The 24,509-nt window shown below is 38.6% G+C and overlaps 3 protein-coding genes across 3 annotated transcripts in view; 1 reads left to right on the forward strand and 2 right to left on the reverse strand.

Moving 5' to 3' along the window:
- Window positions 1–3,835, reverse strand: part of LOC119410915 (extracellular calcium-sensing receptor-like) — a 15,873-nt gene extending 12,038 nt beyond the window's left edge. Inside the window, exons 1-8 of the mRNA XM_037677836.1 lie at window positions 3,567–3,835; window positions 2,885–3,179; window positions 2,498–2,787; window positions 1,910–2,205; window positions 1,370–1,593; window positions 892–1,113; window positions 674–797; window positions 3–592 (exon numbers count right to left, since the gene is read on the reverse strand). Coding sequence (XP_037533764.1) covers window positions 3–592; window positions 674–797; window positions 892–1,113; window positions 1,370–1,593; window positions 1,910–2,205; window positions 2,498–2,787; window positions 2,885–3,179; window positions 3,567–3,835 — 2,310 coding nt within the window. The remainder of the gene's footprint in view (window positions 1–2; window positions 593–673; window positions 798–891; window positions 1,114–1,369; window positions 1,594–1,909; window positions 2,206–2,497; window positions 2,788–2,884; window positions 3,180–3,566) is intronic.
- A 5,156-nt stretch (window positions 3,836–8,991) lies between these two features.
- LOC119410665 (extracellular calcium-sensing receptor-like) lies at window positions 8,992–13,015 on the reverse strand. The gene is made up of 8 exons (XM_037677550.1): window positions 12,987–13,015; window positions 12,282–12,576; window positions 11,889–12,178; window positions 11,132–11,412; window positions 10,558–10,763; window positions 10,231–10,452; window positions 9,997–10,120; window positions 8,992–9,890 (listed from the first exon to the last, which is right to left on the reverse strand). The coding sequence occupies exons 1-8, from the start codon at window positions 12,998–13,000 to the stop codon at window positions 8,992–8,994; spliced, it is 2,331 nt and encodes a 776-aa protein (XP_037533478.1). The 5' UTR covers window positions 13,001–13,015.
- A 7,780-nt stretch (window positions 13,016–20,795) lies between these two features.
- Window positions 20,796–24,509, forward strand: LOC119410673 (extracellular calcium-sensing receptor-like). Its single transcript, XM_037677557.1, has 8 exons — window positions 20,796–20,935; window positions 21,193–21,487; window positions 21,571–21,860; window positions 22,126–22,421; window positions 22,741–22,946; window positions 23,059–23,280; window positions 23,402–23,525; window positions 23,611–24,509. Exons 1-8 carry the CDS (start codon window positions 20,829–20,831, stop codon window positions 24,507–24,509), a joined length of 2,439 nt encoding a protein of 812 aa, XP_037533485.1. The 5' UTR covers window positions 20,796–20,828.

The following is a 24,509-nucleotide window of genomic DNA, read 5'->3' on the forward strand; positions in this document are numbered from 1 at the left end:
GCCCAGAAGCCAACAGCAGAGCCTAATGCACATTCCAGGATGATCTTATTCTTGTATGTTGTCAGGTTTTTCATTGGAAAAGGAGGACTGAGTACCAGCCAAACTGTACATATTAATATTTGAATAAATGTGAGAGACACTACAGTCAATCTTTGTTGTGGATGCCCAAACCATTTCATGACATTACTACCTGGAAGTGTAGCTTTAAAGGCCATTAAAACTACTACTGTTTTTCCAAGTACACAGGAGATACACAGAACAAAGATGATCCCAAAAGCTGTGTGTCGCAGCATGCAGGACCACTCAGAGGGAGCTCCAATGAAAGTTAATGAACATAAAAAACACAGAGTCAGAGAGAAGAGCAGTAGGAAACTCAGCTCAGAGTTGTTGGCTCTGACAATAGGAGTTGTTCTGTGATGAAAGAATATAATTCCTGTAATGATGGCCAGACATGCTCCAAAAGCAGAGAATGCAGCCAGGATGATTGACAGAACTTCATCAAAGGAAAGGAACTCAACAAGTTTGAGGAAACAATGATCTTTTTCTTCATTAGGCCACAATTCTCTTGGGCATGGGAAGCAATCAGGAGAATCTAAAAATAAAATAAAATGAGAAATGGTTGTTTGTAATAAAGTTACTAAATATGCTCAATAGGCAGAAGTATTTTATTTACCTGTATTGTTACTGATCTCTCCTTCAGGACATGGTATACAATCATAGCAGCAGATGGGTTTTCCTTTCTGTAACACTTTATGAGTTCCTGGAGGACAACTCTCTGAGCAGACTGACACTGGAACCTTTAGCACAAACACAGTTGTTTTTGAAAATATGGTGATGTGCTGTATTTTAATCAGTCTTGTTTGACAAACTTGTTATCAATAAACGTTTTACTTGTAAACTACCCTCCACCCAGGTTATGTTCCTGTTGATAAGAAACTCTTGGCCCTTTGGCAGTGATGCATCATAGTATCCTATTGTTACCAGCTCTATAACTCCACTGTCACTCTTCTGCCAGTTGACCAGCTCATAAAAAGCCACAGGATCCCCATTAGTATCAAATGACACTGGATAACCATTGTGGGAAAAGTTGACAATTTTTAGTTCTGATAAAATCTAAATAAAAAGATGAGGGGAAAAAAAATATGCCCACAAAATTATTCTTGGGAAAGTCAAAAGTTACAACAGACATAATACAAATTAATTTAGTCTATTTGCATAGCACCACGTAACAATAGAAGTCATTTTATGGCAATTTACAAAAGCATTCACATACATTATAAAAGCTATTTTTTTTAAAGTTATGTGTAAGCAAGCCAGCTGAGCTGATTTTGAACACACAAAAAGATCATTATTTATTAATGAGACTGACCTGTTTCGACTCCAGTCCTGCTTGTTTCTTACACAGAGTAGTGAGATTTGTTTTCTCACACACTGCATTGTGAATGGCATGAGCTATTGCATAAACAGCCTTATACACCATGTTAGTAACTCTTAACTGAGTTGTTTCAGTGTATGGGCTTTTGAGTGTTTTTATGTCTTCATTTCCATCACATATTTTTTTGTATGGAACAGCATCTAAATGCACAGAACTTTCTGTGAGAAGAGGATTTTACAAAAATCGTATAACATCATATAGTATATATATACTATAACCCATGGCTATAGTTTTATGCATGTTGTAAAATAACAATTCAAATTTACTTGCATTTCCTGATATTATCGTCACATTTAATGATGACCTAACCTGACTTTTCAATAATTTTTCAAAAATGGATCATTTCCAACACATTTTTTTTTTCTTCAGTGTTTAATAAAAGGAATTATTGTACTCATTTTACCAATTGCACACTTTATCAATTGACAGAGAATTATTTTTATGGGGGATAAAAAATAAAAATAAAAATCTTACTTTTGTTTAATGAACAATTAAATGCATCCTCCCAGAACTCTGTAAGTAGAGAGGAGGCAGCTACTTCAGTGGGAGAGAGATCCAGCAGGAAGTCTCTCAATCCTGGGATGACAGACTTCTGAATAGCAACTCCAACAGCCCCTGCACAGAAACTGAAGCTCATCAGGTAAGAATCTGTTATCCAGCCTTCACTTCCTATCCACTGACGAGGTGGTGAAAACTCCTGAGCCAGCTCCTCTAACAGGACTCTCATGTCTGCAGAATCTAAAAAGGCCACAACAACATTTGCTGTTGACCTGAGAAGGCAGTGAAGTGGAAAATGATTTCAACTAATATCATGTTTTAACAACATTTGGTACTTAGACACTAATTATGAAAAGCACGTAGCTCTGTAATTAATACAATTTAAATTAATGGTTTGGGTTATTTTTTGCTATTCAAAATAAAACAAAACAAACAAACAATAAAAAAAAAACATTTTCAGAGAAAAGTTTCTCCATTATTTAATGGTGACTTCACTTTTTGTGAATCTTTGTTCAGTAGTTTCACATTATTGCTGTGTAACAAACAAAATCATGATATACAAACCTGCGGATAACATCAGCTACTCTCTGAATCTTGGTAGAGGAGTCAGTCCTATATAGGGATTCAGAGTACTCGACACAGATCCCTTCTTTCTGTGCTGCATTAAGAAAGGTTGTCATGCCATAATTTCCGTAATCTGAATCTGAGCGGACAGCACCAATCCAAGTCCAGCCATAGTGTTTCACCAGCTTGACCAGAGCGTCAGCTTGGAACTGATCACTGGGAATTGTTCTGAAAAATGTTGGGTACTGCTGCTTATCTGACAGGCAGGCACAGGTGGCAAAGTGACTCACCTATAGAAAAAATAAATAAAAAGATACAAAGACATGTTTCTCAGAGTAAAACAGGCAAGTTTGGGGATTATTTTTTTCTTAAATCAATTCTACTTACCTGAGGGATGTTGAAGGACCCAATGAGTCTTGACAAGCTGATGGACTGTGTTGATCCAGAGTCTCCAACTACAGCCATCACTACACCAGAATGTGAACAATTGCTGCCTTTGTAAAACACAGGGTCATGGCCGTTTGACAGTTGGAACGCCACATGAACAGACACAGGCACCGACGCACACGAGTCATAGATCTGATATCCAAGTTTGATGCCCGGCAGCAGCTTTGTGCTGTTGTTTATCTCCTCAATGGCAAAGATCAATGTTCTAGAAAAACGCAATTCCCTGGCTGTTGGACTGCTCACAATAAAGACGTGTTGAAAAATATATAAGCATGATAATAATAATATTAATAAACAAGAAAACAACAACAATAAAAAGTATAGTTTGGACAGTGAAAACAATACTGCAATTAATATGTAAACTGCATTTTTGTATAAAGTAAAAAAAAAAAAAAAAAAAAATAATAATAAAGAAATATCAATTTGCACTTATATACTCATGAATCTTTAGTGAACCATTAAATGTGTTTTAGTTAATAAACAGCATGATTGTGCTGCATTTCCAAAAATACTCCCTATTGTTGAAAAAAATTAATGACACATTTCCATGTGCTTTCAATTTGAAAATCACTTTTCTATCAATACACATATATAATATTTTACTACCACTTCTCCCTCTTACCTCCCTGTGCACTGTAAAGTCTCAGGATTTGTGGTGTAGTTATAAATTACAGATTCCGATTCATAGTGTAAACAGAAAACACCTCCAATGATAAAATCACCATTGACTGAAAATGCAGGTAAACGAGGGGGGATCTGCAGAGTACATTTCAAGGACGAAGCCTGAGTACTGACATCAGTAGTAGTTAGCGACTTGATCGGCATAGTGTTTTCGTTCACATCATCTAGTGAATCACCCAAAACAATAGTCATCACCTCCATCAGTCGCATGGCTAATATCAGGCCAGTAAAAACAGATCTGATCTCCATTCTTCAGATAGTTGGATGCAAGTGTGTTTTTTTTTCAAGTTTATGTACCTTTTCTATTAAATGTCAGGTGATCATTCCTTAGAAACATTATGCCTTCACCCAATGATATTTAATTATGTCTTTAATGACTGTGTGGTCACATTTCATCTGTGTTACTGTTTTTATCTTTAAATGCACCTCGGTGATCATTTTTTTTTCCCAGTTCTTTTTTTTTTTTTGGTCCATCTCCATGAAACAGAGGTGATCATGCAAGTGCCTCTGTGTGTGTGTCAAACTTGGCAAAAGATCTCATGAACAGTAATTTTTTTAAGCTCTCAAAAGGTAATTGTTGGATCTACATCTACAGCTGATGAACCTTTGGAACCAGTCCAATTTAAAATGACCTACACAGCTCATTGACCTCAGAAAACATAGAAATATTGATAACAGTAAGATTTACAGACATTAATCTGAACCAGTATTAGTAGTTGCTGAGAGTCATCCCAACACATAGTTTGAGTGTCAACAAAATATGCCAGATGATTTTTGGCATTCAAACCAGTGTGTGAAATGTATTCCTTCAAGGAATGTTAGTTTAATCGTCCCCTGTCACAGCACGAAATGGTGGAAATTAAAATACTGTTTGTGAATGTGAGTGTGATAACTTATAAAATAAGTGAGGTACCAATTTACATTTTGGGGTGTGACTGAATCTAGAAGTAAGAAAGGCTCCTTTCAAAAAGTGGGTTGCTATATCAAAATCCAACATGGCTGCCGCCATAATTATGTAAACCTTGAAAGCTGAATAACTTGAAAGCAAAAGTGCACCTTCCTTTTTGGTGAGTGACTGTATCTAGGAGTGAGAAAATTTCCTTTCATATAATGTGGACCTTGTAAATCCAGGCCACATCTGAGCTGGCATAACCAAATTATTAGGTCTCTCGCTCATCATTTAACCAAGGTTTCTCAAAGGTTGGCATTGGAATTCAAACCCTGAATGATCGATATTTACGCACTAAAGCCATTTGACTACAAGTTTCATCTTGTCACCCAGAGCCTTCAGTTGTTCACCTATCTAAAGAAACATGCAGAATTTATTGTGAAACACACAAAAATGCAAAGATGGAATTTATGCCTCATTTAAGTGAGCCAGATCTTGAGGATACAGTGGTCCCTCACTACTTCGCGGTTCGTTTATCGCAGACTCACTCTATTGTGGGTTTTCAAAATAAGATTGGACATTGATGTTGATGTGTTCATGCGTGCACATCTGCTCACAGACTCATGTTCATGTTTGTGCTGATGTTCAATGTTTTTATGTTATGAGTGCTTAGTGTATATTTAGTTGATGTTTTTCTTAATTCATATCTTAGATGTTTTTACTGTTTTTCTTATACATTTTATTGTTGGATGTAACTGGGACCTTGTGTACATAATTTCGCTCCACCACATGTACCACATGAGGTGCGAATGACAATAAAGAAACTCTGACTCTGACTCTGACATGACACACAACTGACTGATTGATGAATGAGCCACACGATTGGTATGGCTTTTTTATTTAAAATAAATTATTTTAAATGATTTAGCACCTGCTGAACATTTGTGCAGCCCTTACTGCAGGATAAACTTCCTGCTGCAGATGATCAACTGTTCTGTATGTGTGATCAGCTGTTCAACGTGAACAGTGGAGAAAAATGGGCGTGGTCAAGAGCGCTTGCTGGTGGCAAAGAGCAGAGGTGGCAGGGAGCTGAGTTCATGACATTCTGTGTTCTTTTAGAGCATTTAGAGTATAGAAACATAGGATTTTTTATGTTTTTTTTTTTTTTTACCTTTATTTAGACAGGTAAATCCATTGAGCCTCGAGGACTCATTTACAAACGAGACCTGATTTCAACAAAGAATGATGACAACAATGCACAACAGCGACAACAATAAACAGTTATAAAAAGTCATACAGATTTTTTTTTTTAACAAATAGGATGGCTAAAGAAAGAAAAGTAACAAAAAACAGCTAGATTATAAGGTGAATGTAGAAAACTAACAACAGGAACATGTCTGCATTGGTTCCTGCCAGGAGTCCAACAGATTTTTAAAGCCACTTAGAGAGGTCAAGGTCGAGAGCTTCAGATCTTTTTGTAAGATATTCCAGGAAACAGAAGCAGAGTAGGAGAAGGCCCTCTTGCCTAGTTCAGTCCGCACTGAGGGAACACTGCAGGTAATAATGTCCTGAGAACGCATGCTGTAGCTGCACTCATGCAGAGACATGTAGGAGGAGATGTATGAAGGCAGCAGACCAAGAAGTGATTTAAAGATGAAAATGTACCAGTGAGAGAGTGTGTGTGAAGTTAATGATGTCCAGTTAACCAGTGAATACAGGGTGCAGTGGTGGGTACGATAATCACAGCCAGTTATGAATCTTAGTGCACCATGATAGACAGCATCCAACATCTGCAGGGTTCTTGTAGGAGTGTTCATGTAAATAATGTCACCGTAATCAATGGAGGGAAGGAAGGTCACAGATACAAGGCGTTTTCTAGCATTCAGGGTTAGACAGGATCTGTTTCTGAAAAATAAACCCAGTTTAACTTTCAGTTTCTTTACCAAGTTTTCCACATGAAGCTTAAAAGAGAGATGTGAGTCGACCAAGATACCCAAATATTTATAGGAATCAACAAACTCAATCGAGACATCATTTGAGCATAAAATCTAAGGAAGAACTGCTGGGACCAACTTCCTATTTGAAAAAAGCTTCCCTTTGGTTTTGTCGGCATTTAGGACAAGCTTGAGGTGGAACAAATCTGTCTGGATGTAGTTAAATGCAGATTTCAAAAGCTGAAAAGCCTTATCAACTGTTTTAGCTTGACAATAAACAACTGTGTTGTCAGCATGGAAGCGTATGGATACATCAGGGATGTTTTTACCTACATTATGTATGTAGATTGTAAAGAGGATGGGAACTTTGTTACCTTGATCTGCTTTGGCTGTGGCTGCCTGCCTGGAAGGAATCGACGGGACAGGACAGCCCCCAGAAACTATCTTAGCTCCAGCAAACTAATTGGACCACTTAAGGAGTTTACTGCTTGGTGGTTAAACAATTTATTGGAACTACTTAGACTGATGAAGCCCTCCGGATAGAGGGCGAAACATCTTTATAAAAATTAAAAAAAGAAACTGTCCAGATGACCTAACTGAGAATTATTGGATTTGATACCTGGATGATTGAGCATGAACTTTGTTACTTGTATTAATATTTCTACTTTGTGGTTTTTCACTTATTATTCATTCAATCTTTATTTAGACAGGTAAATCCATTGAGCCTCGAGGACTCATTTACAAGAGAGACCTGATTTCAACTAAGAAAGATGACACCGATGGACAACAGCGACAACAATAGACAAGTATAAAAGATGGCAAAAAAAGTAGCAAAAACAGCTAGATTACAAGGCGAATGTAGAAAACTAAAAATAGGAACTTGCAACATTATCGCGGGTCTTCATGGTATGGATCCCCTGCGATAAACGAGGGACTACTGTACATTCCATTTAATGAGATGTTCAGTGGAGCCAGTCTTGTGAACCATTATTGAAATGGTACAACCATTGATGTATTGTACTTTTACGTCACTACATCTGCAATTATGTGTGCTTGTGTTAGAGAAAATCTATCTCACTAAAGTTTAAAAAAGTTAAATCTGGTCCTCTGGACATTCAAAAAAACAAAACAAAGCAAAACAACAAAAAAATGTAGAAACGTTTCGTCTCTCATCCGAGAGATTTCCTCAGTCTGAGGTGCTGTATTCAGCTCAGTCTCTTAAATAGCACCTTCTCAGAGTGGATCAACCAGTTTTGCTGCTGACAACCAAAACCAGCTGATCACATGCTCAAGAAGGACCATCAGCCTAACAATGGATCATTAGCACACTGATGGCTGTTTACTGTTCACAGAGGGTTGAGTGATACTAGCAATCACAGCATTGTAAGAGGGGGACAGTTGAACCCGGAGGCCTCCACCCCTGTTTAACGATGGACGATTTCTTTGCACAAAGATGGCCTCCTTTACTCCTCTCTCAAACCATCGTCCCTCTCTATCCAGGATGTGCACATCTTCATCCCTGAAAGAGTGACCGCTGGCCTGGAGATGAGTGTAGACCGCAGAGTCCTGGCCTGATGATGTTGATCTTCTGTGCTGGGCCATCCTTTTTGGCCAGTGGCTGTTTTGTTTCCCCGATGTAAGACTGATCACAGCCCTCCTGACACTGAACAGCATACACAACATTACTCTGTTTGTGCCGGGGGACTGGATCTTTGTGATGAACCAGTCTTTGCCGTAATGTATTTTGGGGTTTAAAAGCCACTGGGACGTTATGTTTAAAAAATAAATGTCTCAGTTTCTCTGATACTCCCTCAACATATGGAATGACCACTGGTCTGGGTCTGGGTTCCTCCTTTTCACCTGTTGGCTGACTGGAGTCCTGTTTGGGTTTCTTCTCTGCTTTTAGGAAGGCCCAGTTAGGATATCCACATTGCTCTAGAGCCTGTTTTGTGTGGGATTTCTCCTTCTGCCTGGCTCCTGAGCTAGTGGGGACGCTGTCTGCTTTGTGATACAGAGTCCTGATGACTCCTAACTTGTCTTCCAAAGGGTGATGGGAGTCAAACTGCAAATACTGGTCTGTGTGGGTGGGTTTGCGGTACACCTCAGTTTGCAAATGTCCTCTATCAGAGACTGAGTCCTCACAGTCCAGTCTTTGTTTTGTTTTTTTGAATGTCCAGAGGACCAGATTTAACTTTTTTAGATTTTTCTACCTGGATTATTGAGCATGCATCAGGATATCTCGCTAAAGTTGTTTATCCAAATAAACCACATTTAATGGCAGGACAAGATATTTAACTGATATTTTACTTGCAAGGACCCATTCAGGACTGATTACATATATGGATACATAATGCATATGAATGGAACATGAAGAAAGAAAGATCACATAAATAAAATTAACATGAGCTGAAATGTGTAGGATTTCTTTGATTCATTGATTGATCATTTACAAAAAAAAAAAAAAAAAAAAAAAAAAAAATTAGGGTTTCTGTACTAAATGTAAAAAATATATATTTTGTTTTCAAATGCTTGAAAAGTTTCTATTATTTTTTGTTCATTACGTATTTCTTGGTGTTCTTTGCGGGCTGAAATATTATGATGAAACACTTTGGAGCAAATATACACAGTAACATTCCGAAACTGGAGGCCAGAATTGCAAATATCTCCACAGCCACAGTAAACTTTCCAGGAGAGCTGACATATGCTGGGATGAAGGTGATCCACACTGCACAGAAGATCAGCATGCTGAAGGTTATCAGCTTGGCTTCATTAAAATTATCAGGTAGTTTTCGAGCTAGAACAGCTAACACAAAGCAAAAAACAGCCAGCAGACCAATGTACCCGAGCACAGCCCAGAAGCCAACAGCAGAGCCTAATGCACATTCCAGGATGATCTTCTCCTTGTATGTGCCTAGATTTTCCATTGGGAAAGGAGGACTGAGTATCAACCAAACAGTGCAGATTAAAATTTGAATAAATGTGAAAAACATTACAGTCATTTTTTGTTGTGGATGCCCAAACCATTTCATGGCATTACTACCTGGAAGTGTAGCTTTAAAAGCCATTAAAACCACTACAGTTTTTCCAAGAACACAGGAGATACAAAGAACAAAGGTGATACCAAAAGCTGTGTGCCGCAGCATGCAGGACCACTCAGAGGGAGCTCCGATGAAAGTTAATGAACATAAAAAACACAGAGTCAGAGAGAAGAGTAGCAGGAAGCTCAGCTCAGAGTTGTTGGCTCTGACAATTGGAGTTGTTCTTTGACAAAAGAAAATAATTCCTGTAATGATGGCCAGACAGGCTCCAAAAACAGAGAATGCTGCCAGGATGATTGACAGGTCGTCATCAAAGGACAGAAACTCAATAAGTTTAGGGAAACAAGTATCTTTTTCCGTATTAGGCCAGCATTCTATGGGGCATGGAAAGCAATCAGGAGAATCTGTAAACGCAATGAAGAAAAAAAATAGAATAAAAAAGGATTAAAAAAAGAATGTTAGCACTTAGTTATTCAATGATAATTAATTGCATACAATAATAATATTAACCTGTTGTATTACTGATCTCTCCTTCAGGACATGGTATACAATCATAACAGCAGATGGGTTTTCCTTTCTGCAACACTTTATGAGTTCCTGGAGGACAACTCTCAGAGCACACTGACACTGGAACCTGTCACAGACACAGCCAAGACATTAATTGTTTTTATTTTTAACCTGATACTTTTATGCTGCATTTTATTTTATTATTATTTTCAATATTAATAACATTAGTCTCACTACTTGCGTGCCACCTTCCACCCAGGTTATGTTCCTGTTTATCTGAAACTCCTGGCCTTTTGGCAGTGAGGCATCATAATATCCTACTGTTACCAACTTAATAACTCCACTGTCACTTGTCTGCCAGTTGACAAGTTCATAAAAAGCCACTGGATCCCCATTAGCATCAAATGACACAGGATAACCATTCTGGGAAAACTTGACTTTTCTGAGTTCAGTTAAAACCTTAAAAAATGTAACAGATTTCGCAGAGTTCATTTGCTGCTTAATGTCTTAATAGTCAACAACTACACTCAGATCATCCCTATGCCACCTTTTTTTGTAACTGACCTGTTTGTTTTCCAGTCTGACATTTCTGTCACACTCAGTGGTGAAATGTGTTTCTTTACACACAGCATTGTGAACGGCATGAGCTATTGCATACACAGCCTTGTACACCATGTTAGTAATCCTTAGTTGAGATGTGTCAGTGTATGGGCTTTTGAGGGCTTTTAAGTCTTCTGTATGATCACACACTCTCTTGCCTGTATCATTATCTGAAGATACATAAAAATAGAGGAGAATTGTCTTCCCATCACAACTACATTGTACAAATAAATATATATTTATGTATTCAAAACCATAAGTCAACTCATAAAATGCAAAATACAGATTACATTAGATCATAGTTCTGCTAGTGCTTAGTACTGTTGCACTATGTGGAAATGTTACTGAACTAATCAGCAATTAAAAAAAAAAAAAATGAAGCAATTAAAAAATCTGTTCATTTAACAAGAATTTAGAAGTGAAATTTACATAGTGCATAAAATTAGTTGCAACTAATTCCTCAGAACACAGCTAAGAAAGCCTGGCTGTGGGTTAAAAAATAAAATAAAATTAAAGGCCTCACTTTTTGTCAGTGTACAGTTGAATGCATCTTCCCAGAACTCAGTAAGCACAGAGGAGGCAGCTACTTCAGTGGGAGAGAGATCAAGCAGAAAGTCTCTGAGTCCTGGGATGACCGACTGCTGAATGGCAACTCCAATGGCTCCTGCACAGAAATTAAATCTCAGAAAGTTTGGGTCTGTTATCCAACCCTCACTTCCTATCCATTGACGTGGTGGTGGAGGCTCCAGAGCCAGTTCCTCCAACAGTACTCTCATATCTCCAGATGCTATAAATGCCACAACAACCACTGCTGTAGATCTGCAGAAACATAAAATTGTTTTAATTCATATTTACTTCCATCCATTCGTCCATTATCTATACCCACTTCTTTCCTTTATGGGTCGTGGTGTTCACTGGTGCTCATATCCAGCAGTCACAGTGTGAGAGGCAGGGTACAGCTTAAACTATATTTTTAAATATATGTCATTTATTCCATCATTTTTTTAAAAGTGCAGACACATAAAAAATGTGGAGTATCCTATTTGTTATCTTGTGAAAATTTAAGCAGTATTTTTTAAACCATTTAATTCCTTTTAGTATTAAACACAGTGATGGACTTGCAACTTGTTAAGGGTGTACCCCGCCCCTCGCACAGTGATTGCTGGACATGGGCACCGGTGACCCACGTGACCCAAAATGGAAGAAGTGGGTAAAAGATAATGGATGGATGGATGGATGGATAGTATTAAACATTTTTAGTTTTCATTCACAACAATATAAGAAAAAAGATAAACCTGCGGATAACATCTGCCACTCTCTTGATCTTGCCTTGTGGGTCGGTCCGAAAGAATGACTCAGAGTACTCCACACAAATTCCCTCTCTCTGTGCTGCATTAAGAAAAGATGCCATACCGTTATTTCCGTAATCTGAGTCAGAGCGAACAGCACCTATCCAAGTCCAGCCAAAGTGTTTCACCAGCTTGGCCAAAGCATCAGCTTGGAACTGATCACTGGGAATTGTTCTGAAAAATGCTGGATGCCGCTGTTTATCTGACAGGCAGGCACAAGTGGCAAAGTGGCTCACCTAAAGAAACAAAAACAATAAAGTATCTTTTAATTTGTCAAAGGAAAACATTACCACTGTTTGTTTTTTTCTTAGACTTTTGCAATGATTTTAGTCTACTTACAAGAGGGATGTTGAAGGATCCTATAATGCTTGACACGCTCATTGATGGTGTTGATGCAGAGTCGCCCACAGCAGCCATCACCACACCAGATTGTGAGCAGTTTCTGTTTTTATAAAACTCAGGATCTTGACCGTTTGATAGTTGAAATGCTACATGCACAGCCACGGGCACAGAGGCACATGAGTCATAGATTTTATATCCAAGTTTGATGCCTGGCAGCAGCTTTGTGCTTTTATTTATCTCATCCACAGCAAAAATCATTGCTCGAGAAAACCGCAGTTCCCGGGCTATAAGGCTGCAGAGAATCAACATAAGGGAAATTTTGACATTTACATAAAATAAACAAAATAAAATCTTTACATCAACATGTGAAATATAGATGAGCATTTAAACAATCAAATTTTAAAAATCTGCAGATGAATGACTATATATGATTTATTATACGACCGTGCATATAATGTGTAAAATAAAAATGGAATTGGTTGAAATCAAACAGCTAAATAACAATGTAAAACAAAAACACAACTAATAAATCCAAAGTGCACAGAGTGAGTTTAGAAACATACATATTGATAAAATAACACACATATTTTTTACTTTAAAAAATTATAATAAAAATAATAACATCAAATCTAAGTTTCCAGCAAAACACGTTTGCATTCATGCACATCTAACATTCTTTTCCATCTCTTTTTTTTTACTAACCTCCCTGCGCACATTAAAATCTCAGGCTTGCTGTTGTAATCATAAGTCCCTGTGCGCACTTTGTAGTGAATAGAGAAAACACCTCCGATTACAAAGTCGCCATCAGTTGAGAACGCAGGTAAACGAGGAGTACTCTGCAGAGTACACTTGATCAGTGAAGTCTCAGTACTGACACCAGCACCAGTCAAAGCCTTTATAGGTTCAATCCTTTGTTTGAGACCATCCAGACAACCAACCAAGACAACAGTTGTTATCACCTTGAGCGAACTCATAGCTACTGGTAATCTCAGGCCAATATCAACATGTTTGATTTTCATTTCTTAACTGTGTTTGGGACTAAGTGCGCTTTTCCTTTGAACCTTGTCTATTATATCAGTGAGGTTGTCTTCCATTAGCAATGAAATGCTTTAACCCCATGAGTTTTAATTACATCATTCAATGTCTCTACAATACCTAATTTCCTCTCCCTCATTCTCTGTTTTTCCTATTACATATTATCTGTTTGAATCTTGTTGATCAATAATATACATTTTTCTGTTGTTCTTTAATACAAAGTATTAATTTTAAGCTTAAACCAAACGTGTGCCTATTTTTTTTTTTTCTCCTCTGGCTCTCACTCAAGATGGGCGCTTCTGCTCTCCCTCCCCCTGTTCTCCTCTTCCTCCTGCTTTTGCTCTCTGTGTGTCTTGGATCTCCTGGTACACATCTTCTGAATGAAAAAATACTATTATGGATCTGGTGAGCTGGACTTTCAACGCAAGACAAAATCGTTTCAACAAATCGACATGGTCCTGGAGAATCCTTTTGTCCGGCTGAGACTCATGCTGCAGGTTACATCAGAGATCCGTGGAGAGTTTGGCAGCTGATGTGTCTCTCAGTTCTGTTTCAGGAGGACGCTGAAGACGTTTATATATTTGGATATGAAGAAGACTCTTAATGCAGATCAGTGGAGTGAAATACCCATAAATCTGGCCATTTTGGATGGGGAAAGTTCCAACAGGACTCAAGGCTGACAAGAAAAAAAAAGCAGTCTGCCCGAAGAAAATCAACAATTGTGGCTTATCTGAATCTGACTTCCCCGTTTGGCCTCGGATATGAGCCCACTATCAAATTTGTCCTGGGACATGTGTAACTAGGGAAAAAGCTTAATCTATCGCAATCCCCATCCCCCTTAAAAACTTCTGTTCAGGCTTATCAGAACTGCCGGCTAAACAACATCAGGAGTGTGGCCTATCGTCAAATGATGTTTATAATCATGATGATGATGATGTTTGAAATCATGTTTATAATGTGCTTACTGGTAGAGTTTATTGATGTCTCAAATTGTGTCCTGATAAGACGAGATGTGAAGATACAGTTTTTGTAATACCATTATCCATCCTCATAGCACTTACCTTTTTCTATCTAAAAGTATTCAGATAAAGAAAAGGGGCCACGCTATTATAGCAGCAGCAACGTGCACTACGCCCATTTTTCAGACGACTCTATGAACATAATTTCACTCTATCCTTTTACAATGACAATAAAGTTTATTCTGATTCTGATTTTTTTTTAATTGTTTTTTTTTATGATGATGCTTTCGATGACTTGGCATTACGTAAATGCAATTTTTAAATATGCGACAATTTGATTTGAATTGAGTGCACTGGTTTATTGGAAGTAAACTTGATAAAATGAGTTGTATTTTATTACATTTAGTTGAATGTGAATGTGGTTGACTGTTTTTAATTTGTTCATTTTTCATATCCAATGCCTATTAGGTGCTCTATACTGGTCCTTTCATCACTGTCCACAATGTTTTAGATGTCACACTGGTTCTAAAATTTTACTTGTGGCTGTTCTAAAATGGTAATCAAAAATTATATAAATGGAGATAGCTCAATGTGTTCTGACCTATACAGTGATTGACTAGTTTCTATAGCTGAAAGTATGTTAGGCGAGCCGATGTGCCCTGTTGGCACGCATGTAGCTGGATATCTCATCGACTTGGAAGACTTGATGATGTGTCTATCTCTGCTGCCATTTGTGGATTTTAAGGATGCATATTTAATTGGATTTACAATAACTGGTTCCTACATTTTGGATTCGGCTGGTTATTGGTTTCATCAACAATCAAGGAAGTTATCGGCAGCAAATTGGGACCCGATCACGCTGCTTGCCTTTATGTCTTGGTTCATGCCTCGAGTACCCAGACTCAAATGCTTTTGGCAGAATGGATCAGATTGCGGGGATTTTATTCAGTCACGTTCCATCGGTGTGGCCATGTAATTTGGACATTTCAGAACCGTTTGGACCAACACAGACTCAAGGTAGATGTCATTAAGTTCTGCCTGTCCCCAAAACAAATGTGTGTTTATCTGAATTTGGCTCCCTTGGCTTGCCTTGAAGGCCACCTTATCTGAATTTGCCTGGAGAACATGTGATCTGACGCTCACCACCCCCCTCCCTGAGGAATTACCAACTGATAACCAGATGAAACAAGATGAATAAACATTGTTGTCATCATTTCAGGACTCTTCGATTTTCATAGGCATTATCCTTGACAATTCCCCGAAATCCCTCGAGAATGTTTACAGATCTCACCGGAGGACACTGGCTGATAATTCCATCCTTATCAGAACTCTTACAGTGCCCTCGAGAGCGTCTATGGAAATTGCTCACCGCTCTTGTCATCTTCCCCCCCCCCCCCCGCAGAATGTCTTTGTCACTATGTGCTTGTTTGTGCAAGGTGTTTTTTTAATATTAGAGTTTTTCTTCTCAGGCAAGAAGAAAAAGTCTGATGGGAATTGTTTCGCCTCCAATTTCTACATGTGTCCAGTTTCATTACTTTTTGTCTGTCTAAACATATCTCACTTGTAAATGAGTCTTTTAGGCTCAATGTGACTTATCTGTCTACATAAAAATTGAAGGAGGGTCCTCCTTACCCTGACTCCTGTCAGGAGAAGTTGATCAAGTTTGTTGAGAGACCAGGTGATCAAATCCTTCGAATTAGGAAGGTATGCAGGAAAAAAAGAGGCCATATAAGGGTTCACAAGACAAGAGAGCTAAACAGGGAAATGGGGGGGATGGAGCACAGGAGGACACGTCTGCTTCCACTGCAGCAAAGAGAGAAAAAAGGTCTAGACTCGGAAAAATCTGCAGGACCAGCTGAACTTCTACCTTATTTCTTAAGGCTGGCCGCTCATATCATTGCAGTACTGGTGTTCCACATCTTTAACGTGTCCATAAGCCAAAACTCCATTCCAGATGCTTGGCAAACAGACTTTGTTCTACCTTTGCTGAAGGGAGTTGACCCCATCTCACTGAACAATTATCAACCAATCTCTAAACTCTGTACTTTAGCCAAGGTTCTAGAAAAACTGAAAAACTCTCAAATCAAAAATTATCTGGACTCATTTAACTTCCTACCTCTCCATATATCTGGTTTCAGGAAACAACAGTACAGCGACTGCTTCACTGAAGGTTTTTAATGACATTGTTGAAGCACTGGATGCTAAGCTATTTAAAGCTATTGGCAATGTGGATCGTGACATCTTATATCATAAACTCTCAGAAATTGGTTTCTCAGATCATACCATTGGTTGGTTATCTAACTATCTTTAAAATCTGAGGCAATTTGTTCAACATAATTGTATTTCCTCCAGTTATTTAACAGTCAACAATGGTGTACCGCAAGGCTCTGTCTTTGGATCCACCTTCTTTACAATCTACATAGGTGATGTAGGTCATAGCATCCCTGATGCATCCTTACATTTCTATGCTGGTGACACAGTTGTTTATTGTCTAGCTAAAATAGTTGCTAAGGCTTTCTAGTCTTTGCAATCCTCTTTCAACATCATCCAGTTAGATTTGTTCCATCTCAAACTTGTCCTAAATGCTGACAAAACCAAAGGGATGTTTTTTTTTCAATCAGGAAGTCAGTCCCAACAGTTCTTCCTCTGATTTCATGTTCTAATGGTGTCCCTATTGAGTGTGTTGATTCCTACAAATATTTGGGTATCTTGGTCAATTCACTTTTTTTTCAGCTTCAAGTGCATGAAAACCTAGTAAGGAAACTGAAAGGTTTTTTTTTTTTTCAGAAACATATCCTGTTTAACTCTGTATGTTAGGGAACGCCTTGTAACTGTGACTTTCCTTCCCTCCATTGATTATGCAGATAGTATTTACATGAAAGCTCCTACAAGCACCCTGCAGTTGTTTGATGCTGCCTATCATGGTGTTCTAAGATTCATAACTGGCTGTAACTATCGTACCCACCATTGCAACCTGTATTCACTGGTAAACTGGTCATCATTAACTTCACACAGACTCTCTCACTGGTACATTTTCATATTTAAATCAATTCTTGGTCTGTTGCCTTCATATATCTCCCCCTACATGTCTTAGCGTGAGTGCAGCTATAGTGTGCACTCTCAGGACATTATTACATGCAGTGTTCCCTCAATGAGAACTGAATTAGGCAATAGTGTCATGATCAGTGATCTCTGCTTGCCCCATCTGCTCAAGTCTCTGTCCCTTTTATGCCTTTATCACTTCCTCTGTCCCCTACCTCACTCACAGCCCCTCATGTCATGTTTCTGCTCCTCTTTGTCATGTGTTGTTTTCCCCTGCCTCTTCATGCCATGTTTTCTTCTGCCATTCAGCCACGCCACCGTCTGCACTTTCAGCTCATCAGCCCTGATTCATTGCACCTGTTTTTGGCCTTATTTAAGAGCTCCACTTTCACTTGCCCTTTGCCAGATTATTAGACCACTCACGGTCCCTGAGTTTCCAGTCGTCATAGTTTTCTTTTTTCATGCCTAAACCTCAAGCCTTGTTACTGGATTTTCGACCTCACACCTTGTCTTCTGGTTTTCATATTTTTGCCTGCCCCTCTACTTGTTCTGCACTGCCTCTCTGATCACGGTAACAACCTCCTCTTCTGTCTCTATGACCACAACTCACGGAGCACCCTTTTTGAATTATTCGTGCACCACTGACTCCCAGTGCTTGACCCCTGCTTTGCCCTTTGGATCACAAACCTGCATTGCCCTGCTGTTCACAGCATTAAAAGCCTCCCTCTGCAGCTTCCTTCCCAACAGTTTAAGTGACTTCATCTCTCTAAACTCTGACAGGTGGTTCTCACCCCACCTGCCTGTGAAGACCTGTTACTGCAATTGGATCCTGAGTCTCCCCAGCAGCTGCAAATCAACCAATAAAACTGTTTTCCTTGTTTTACATTCTTGTTGTCTGGCTGAGTTTGAATACTAAAACCTTGCTCTGTCACAAAAAGGGCCTTCTCCTACTCTGCTCCTGTTTCCTGGAATATCTTGTAAAAAGATGGGAAGCTCTCGACCTTGACCTCTCTAAATGGCTTTAAAAATCTGCTAAGTTCCTGGCAAAAACCAATGCAGACATTTTCCTGATTTTAGTATTCTACACAGCCTTACAATCTAGCTGTTGTTTTTTTTTTTTCACTACTGTTCCTTTTAATTACCATTTTATTTTCATTTTTTGAAAGAAAAAAAAATTGTACGCATCCTTTATGATTGTCTATTGTTGACGTTGTCCACTGTTGTCATCACTCTTTGTTAAAATTCAAGTCTCTCTTGTAAATGAGTACCTGTGGATCAATGGGATTAACCTGTATAAATAAAGGTTGAATGAATGAATAATCTGGGAGTCTTGTTCAAGAGTAATGAAATAATTGTCTGATAAACATGGATCAAATAATAGTTTTGGTACAATCTTTTGTGAAAGAGCTGAGCCATTTGGCAAAGCACCTTATTTTCTGATCATTTATCCCCTAAGCTGCACATAGTCAGTGTCATTTTGCTAAGTAATGAGTAGTTTTAACCCAGCATTTGGAGCTCCAAAAATGAAAGAGACTCAAAGACAAAGTATTTAAAAAGTGAGTTTATTTACAGATGCTGTTAAGGGACAAGGAGCCAAGGATCTGTAGAAAATGGGATAAGGTAATAAGGTAGGATAAGGTAAGAATACTTATTTATAAAATTGTAAGTTTCATAAAGAATATTTTTGTCAGACTGAAGGATAGGCTCTTCCCATGGGTGTGCTCCTTTCAGGCTCAGAGAAGAAATGCATATGATTCCAGAGCCAGACAGGATGACTAGAGATTTCCAAATGCTGAGTGGTTCACAAGAGCGAGTGACAGGTTGGGCCACAAGTTGGAATTTCCAAAATTTCTATTACAGGCATGGATGTGTAGAGCTCTTGAGATCCAGACTGCACTTAGTGTGACTCAGAGAAATAAAGACTCAGGAAGATCAGACAAAAATACTGGAGGTATGTAGTCATGGATTATGAACTTAAATATCACACATTAAAATGACGAGTTACAATTTAGCTTCATTACAAAAAACAAAATCACAAAGGCTGTAGGCTAGAACATCTGTAGTGCAACCAACAATCCACTAATGGATCATGGACAGGCTTCTGCTTTTATGCTGGGTAGTACTCATCAGTCTTTTGGCTGTAGCTGTGCCTGACAAGCTTCACCTGTCACCCAATAGCTGCAGAGTATATGATTAGTGGAAACTGGCAGGTATACAGGAACTGGAATCCTCACAGTCAGGATCTAACCACATGGGGCCTCAGATACAAAGACTTATGTGGATTTCCTACTGAAACATGCTGTACACTTAAATTGAAAAAACAGTGTATATATCCAGTTGTATGAAAAAGGGCATGCTGGAACGACTACTTTTCTCAGCTGGCCTGGGAACACCTTGAGAGTCCTCTGGAGGAGCTGGCCAAAGTGGCTGGGGAGAGGAAAGTCTGGGCCTACCTACTTAGGTTGCTACCCCTGTGACCCGACACCGGATAAGTGGGAGAAAATGGATGAATGGATGAATGGATAGATGGATAGATCGTGTTGTTATGAAAGTTGTTCAAACAACCAGTGACCCCATCCCTTAACCAATCACTGACCGACAGTCTTCTGATGTCACATTTTCAGGCCAGCACGGTACACTTGGAACCACAGCAAAGTTGATTCTGAAAAAGGGACTGGTTTCCCAAATCATGACTAGTGGAAGAGTCTTGGAACCGTGCAGAGCCAAGTCGAACCATGCCGTAGAGGCACTAGTGGAAAAGGGCCATATGTTACCCCATAAATATTCTGTATGTTACTGTGTTGCCTTGTTAGTAGCCTGTATGTTACCCCGCAAGTTCCATGCAACTGTATGTTACTCCATAAATATACTGTATCTGTTACCCCATAAATACCCTATATGTTACCCTCTAGGGTACCTTGTAAGAAGCTTGTATATTACACTGTATGTTACCCAATAAGTAGTCTGTATGTTACCCTGTAGGTTAACCTGTAAATACCCTGTAAGTTACACAGTTAATGCACTGTATATTATCCTGTAAGTCCAGGGTACATGTCAGATATGTATTAGGCTGTATTATGTATTACTACCAAAGCAACTGATATGTCTTTGAAGCTAAAATGTTTAATTTCAAAAGATAAAAAGAAACCATGTAGTGAAAAGAATGTACGAAGACTTATTAAACAATGTTTTAAAAAAATCAGTGGGAGGGAGTATTGTATTTCTAATGAACGATCGGCTGACGCATAACAGAGTAGGTACATAAACTAGTCAAAACACACTTCGACCCAAATACAGACAATGAACAGAGATTAGATTGTTTGGTTTTGGCCTGATATTAGTTATGACTTTGTTTCAAATGATCATAGTTGTTGTCTTTGTTGTTTCTCTAGATGGTCTGAACCAAAGGATTGAGCCTATAGAGACAATGACTGTTGCTGGTGAAGGTATGGAGAATGTATTGACAAAATGTACTCTGCAGAGTTCCCCTCATTTGCCTGCATTTTCAATGGATGGGGACTTTGTTATTGGAGGTGTTTTTTCTTTACACTACAAACAGCTCACAGTGATTTATAACTACACCACCAAGCCTGAACCTTCAAGATGCACAGGAAGGTAAGCAAGAGGAAGAAGTGGCAAAAATGTGTACAAATTATCTGCTTTGCTGCAAGATTTGCTTTCTTTTTATAAAATGTGTATTTTTAACAATTATTTTGCAACATGCATTTTTGGTTGTATTTATTAACTAAACACATTAGTGGTACCTATTTGATTTATTATGAATTTATTTAAATTTCAGCACTCATTCATTATGCGCAGCCTTTTTTTTTCCCATTATAATGTGAACATCTCTCTTTACAATTTCTGTGCAGTCTTATACCTCGAGAACTACGTTTTACTCGTGCAATGATGTTTGCTGTTGAGGAGATAAACAACAGCACAGAGTTGCTGCCAGACATAAAAATTGGATATCATATCTATGACACATGCACTTCAGTGCCCATGGCCATGCATGTGGCATTTTTATTAGCAAACGGCCAGGACCCTGTGTTTTACAAAGGCAACATTTGTTCCCAGTCTGGTGTGGTGTTGGCAGCTGTTGGAGACTCTGCTTCATCACCGTCAATCACCATTTCCCGCATCTTAGGGTCCTTCAACATCCCTCTGGTAATTAGTCTATTCTTTTTTTTTTCTAAGATGATCAAATATACTTGAAATCATTGTTAATAAAGGATGTTTGCATTTTTTAGGTGAGTCACTTTGCAAGTTGTGTCTGCTTGTCAAATAAGCAGCAATTTCCAACTTTTTTTAGAACAGTTCCCAGTGATCAGTTCCAAGCTGACGTGCTGGTGAACCTGGTGAAACATTTTGGCTGGACTTGGATAGGGGCTGTCTACTCAGACTCAGATTATGGAAATTATGGCATGGGGTCTTTTCTTAAAGCAGCACAGACAGAAGGAATTTGTGTGGAGTACTCTGAATCTTTCTTCTGGACTGACCCACACAGCAAGATCCGGAGAGTAGCAGATGTTATCCGCAGGTTTCTACACCACTCATTTGTCTTTTTTTCCTGTATCGACATGGAAGAACTGCTGACTGCTAAAAAATAAAGTTTTAACCGGTTAAAATCTTCCTCATTAAAAATGTTTATTTTCACATATTTTCCACATACATTATTGCACAAATTGCCAACATTTATGATTTACAGATCTACATCTTTTTCCAAGTTATGGGCTAAATAAAATGAATGTGATAAAAATCTGCTATTGAGTAGTATGAGTCAACACCCATCAATGTCTCTCCAGGTCAACAGCAATGGTAGTTGTGGCGTATATAGCCCCATCAGAAGTGAGGGTCCTATTTGAGGAACTTGCTCGTGAGCCTCCATCACCTCGTCAGTGGATAGGAAGTGAGGGCTGGATTATTGACCTAGATTTGATGAGCTTCAGTTTCTGTGCAGGAGCCATCGGAGTTGGCATTCAGCAATCTCTCATCCCAGGTCTGAGAGACTTTCTATTGGATCTGTCTCCCACTGAGGTAGCTGCGTCCTCAGTGCTTACTGAGTTCTGGGAGGATGCATTCAAGTGTACACTGACAGAAAGTGAGAAGGTTTTCATATGTGTTTTATATATTTTAAAAACATTTCCCAGATTTTTTTTATATGCTGCTGTTCCCTAGCGCTGTATTGAGCAAATACAGCCTGACACCTTATTAACAGCTAAAACTAAAACAATATTGACATTTGCTGCGTTTCTAAAAAAAAAAAAAAAAGAAAAAGATGCCTTAGATTGTGTTCATACAAAGTGATAATTATATCAGTTAACATAAATGAAAAGTTCAGAAATACGCACTAATCTACAGCTTTGCAACCATATCAGTTTTATTCAGTTTACCTACTGGGTCTCTTATTTTTCTTTTAGATGTTGATCCAGAAAGGAAAGTGTGTGATGGAACTGAAGACATAACAATACTCACATCTCCGTACACTGAAACATCTCAGTTAAGAGTTACGAACATGGTGTACAAGGCTGTTTATGCAATAGCTCATGCCATTCACAATGCAGTATGTAAGGAAACAAAAACTACTACTATGTGTGATAAACACATCAAACTGGAATCAAAACAGGTCAGTTAAAAAAAAAAAAAAGTGAATTTCAGAGGTTTTGTTAGACATTAAGTTACATACTTTTATATTGACATTATTTGCCTGGCATAGTTTTCTTTTCAATTTGTTAAAGGTTTTATCTGAACTTAAAAATGTAAACTTTTCCCGAAATGGTTATCCTGTGTCATTTGATGCAAATGGGGATCCTGTGCCTTTTTATGAGCTGGTCAACTGGCAGAAGAATGAGAATGGAGTTATCAAGCTGGTAACAGTGGGATACTATGATGGATCACTTCCAAAAGGGCAGGAGTTACATATCAACAGGAACATAACATGGGTCCAAGGTGGCACACAAGTAAGGAGTTAATGAGAATGAATGGGGGGACTGGTAAATAGCAATTACACTGTAAAAAGTAAAACATTTTAAAAGCACAAACACCAAAATAGATTGCTCTATTTGTATGTCTGTGTGGCAGGTACCAGAATCATTATGCACTCAAAGTTGTCCTGCAGGTACTCATAAAGTGTTGCAGAAAGGAAAACCCATCTGCTGCTTTGACTGCATTCAATGTCCTGAAGGAGAGATCAGTAATAAAACAGGTATCAGATGTTTTTATTTTTTTTGCATGCATATTTGCATCAATACATACATTAAAGCTAATAGTGAAATCTGATTTTTTTTTAGATTCTCCTGACTGTTTCCCATGTCCCAGTGAATTTTGGCCTAATGCGGAAAGAAATGCTTGTTTTCCCAAACCTGTAGAGTTTCTGTCCTTTGATGAAGTTCTGTCAATCATCCTGGCTGTGTTTTCTGTTATTGGGGCTTGTCTGGCCATCATTACAGCAGCAATTTTTTTTCATCACAGAACTACTCCAATTGTCAGAGCCAACAACTCAGAGCTGAGCTTTCTGCTCCTTTTCTCTCTGACCCTGTGTTTTTTATGTTCATTAACTTTCATTGGAGTTCCCTCTAAATGGTCTTGCATACTGCGGCACACAGCTTTTGGCATCACCTTTGTTCTCTGTATCTCCTGTGTTCTTGGAAAAACTGTAGTGGTGTTAATGGCCTTTAAAGCTACACTTCCAGGTAGTAATGCCATGAAATGGTTTGGTCCCCCACAACAAAGAATGACTGTTATGACTCTCACATTTATCCAAATTTTAATTTGTACAGTTTGGTTGATACTCAGTCCTCCTTTTCCAATGAAAAATCTAAGCACATACAAGGAGAAGATCATCCTGGAATGTGCATTAGGCTCTGCTGTTGGCTTCTGGGCTGTGCTCGGGTACATTGGTCTGCTGGCTGTTTTTTGCTTTGTGTTAGCTGTTCTAGCTCGAAAACTACCTGATAATTTTAATGAAGCCAAGCTGATAACCTTCAGCATGCTGATCTTCTGTGCAGTGTGGATCACCTTCATCCCAGCATATGTCAGCTCTCCTGGAAAATTCACTGTGGCTGTGGAGATATTTGCCATACTGGCCTCCAGTTTTGGGCTGATACTGTGCATATTTGCTCCAAAGTGTTTCATCATAATTTTTCAGCCAGAACAGAATTCAAAAAAATGTTTAATGAACAAAAATTAG

The sequence above is a fragment of the Nematolebias whitei genome, chromosome 6 (assembly GCF_014905685.2).
Source record: "Nematolebias whitei isolate Nwh7 chromosome 6, NemWhi1, whole genome shotgun sequence".
Lineage (NCBI taxonomy): Eukaryota > Metazoa > Chordata > Actinopteri > Cyprinodontiformes > Rivulidae > Nematolebias > Nematolebias whitei.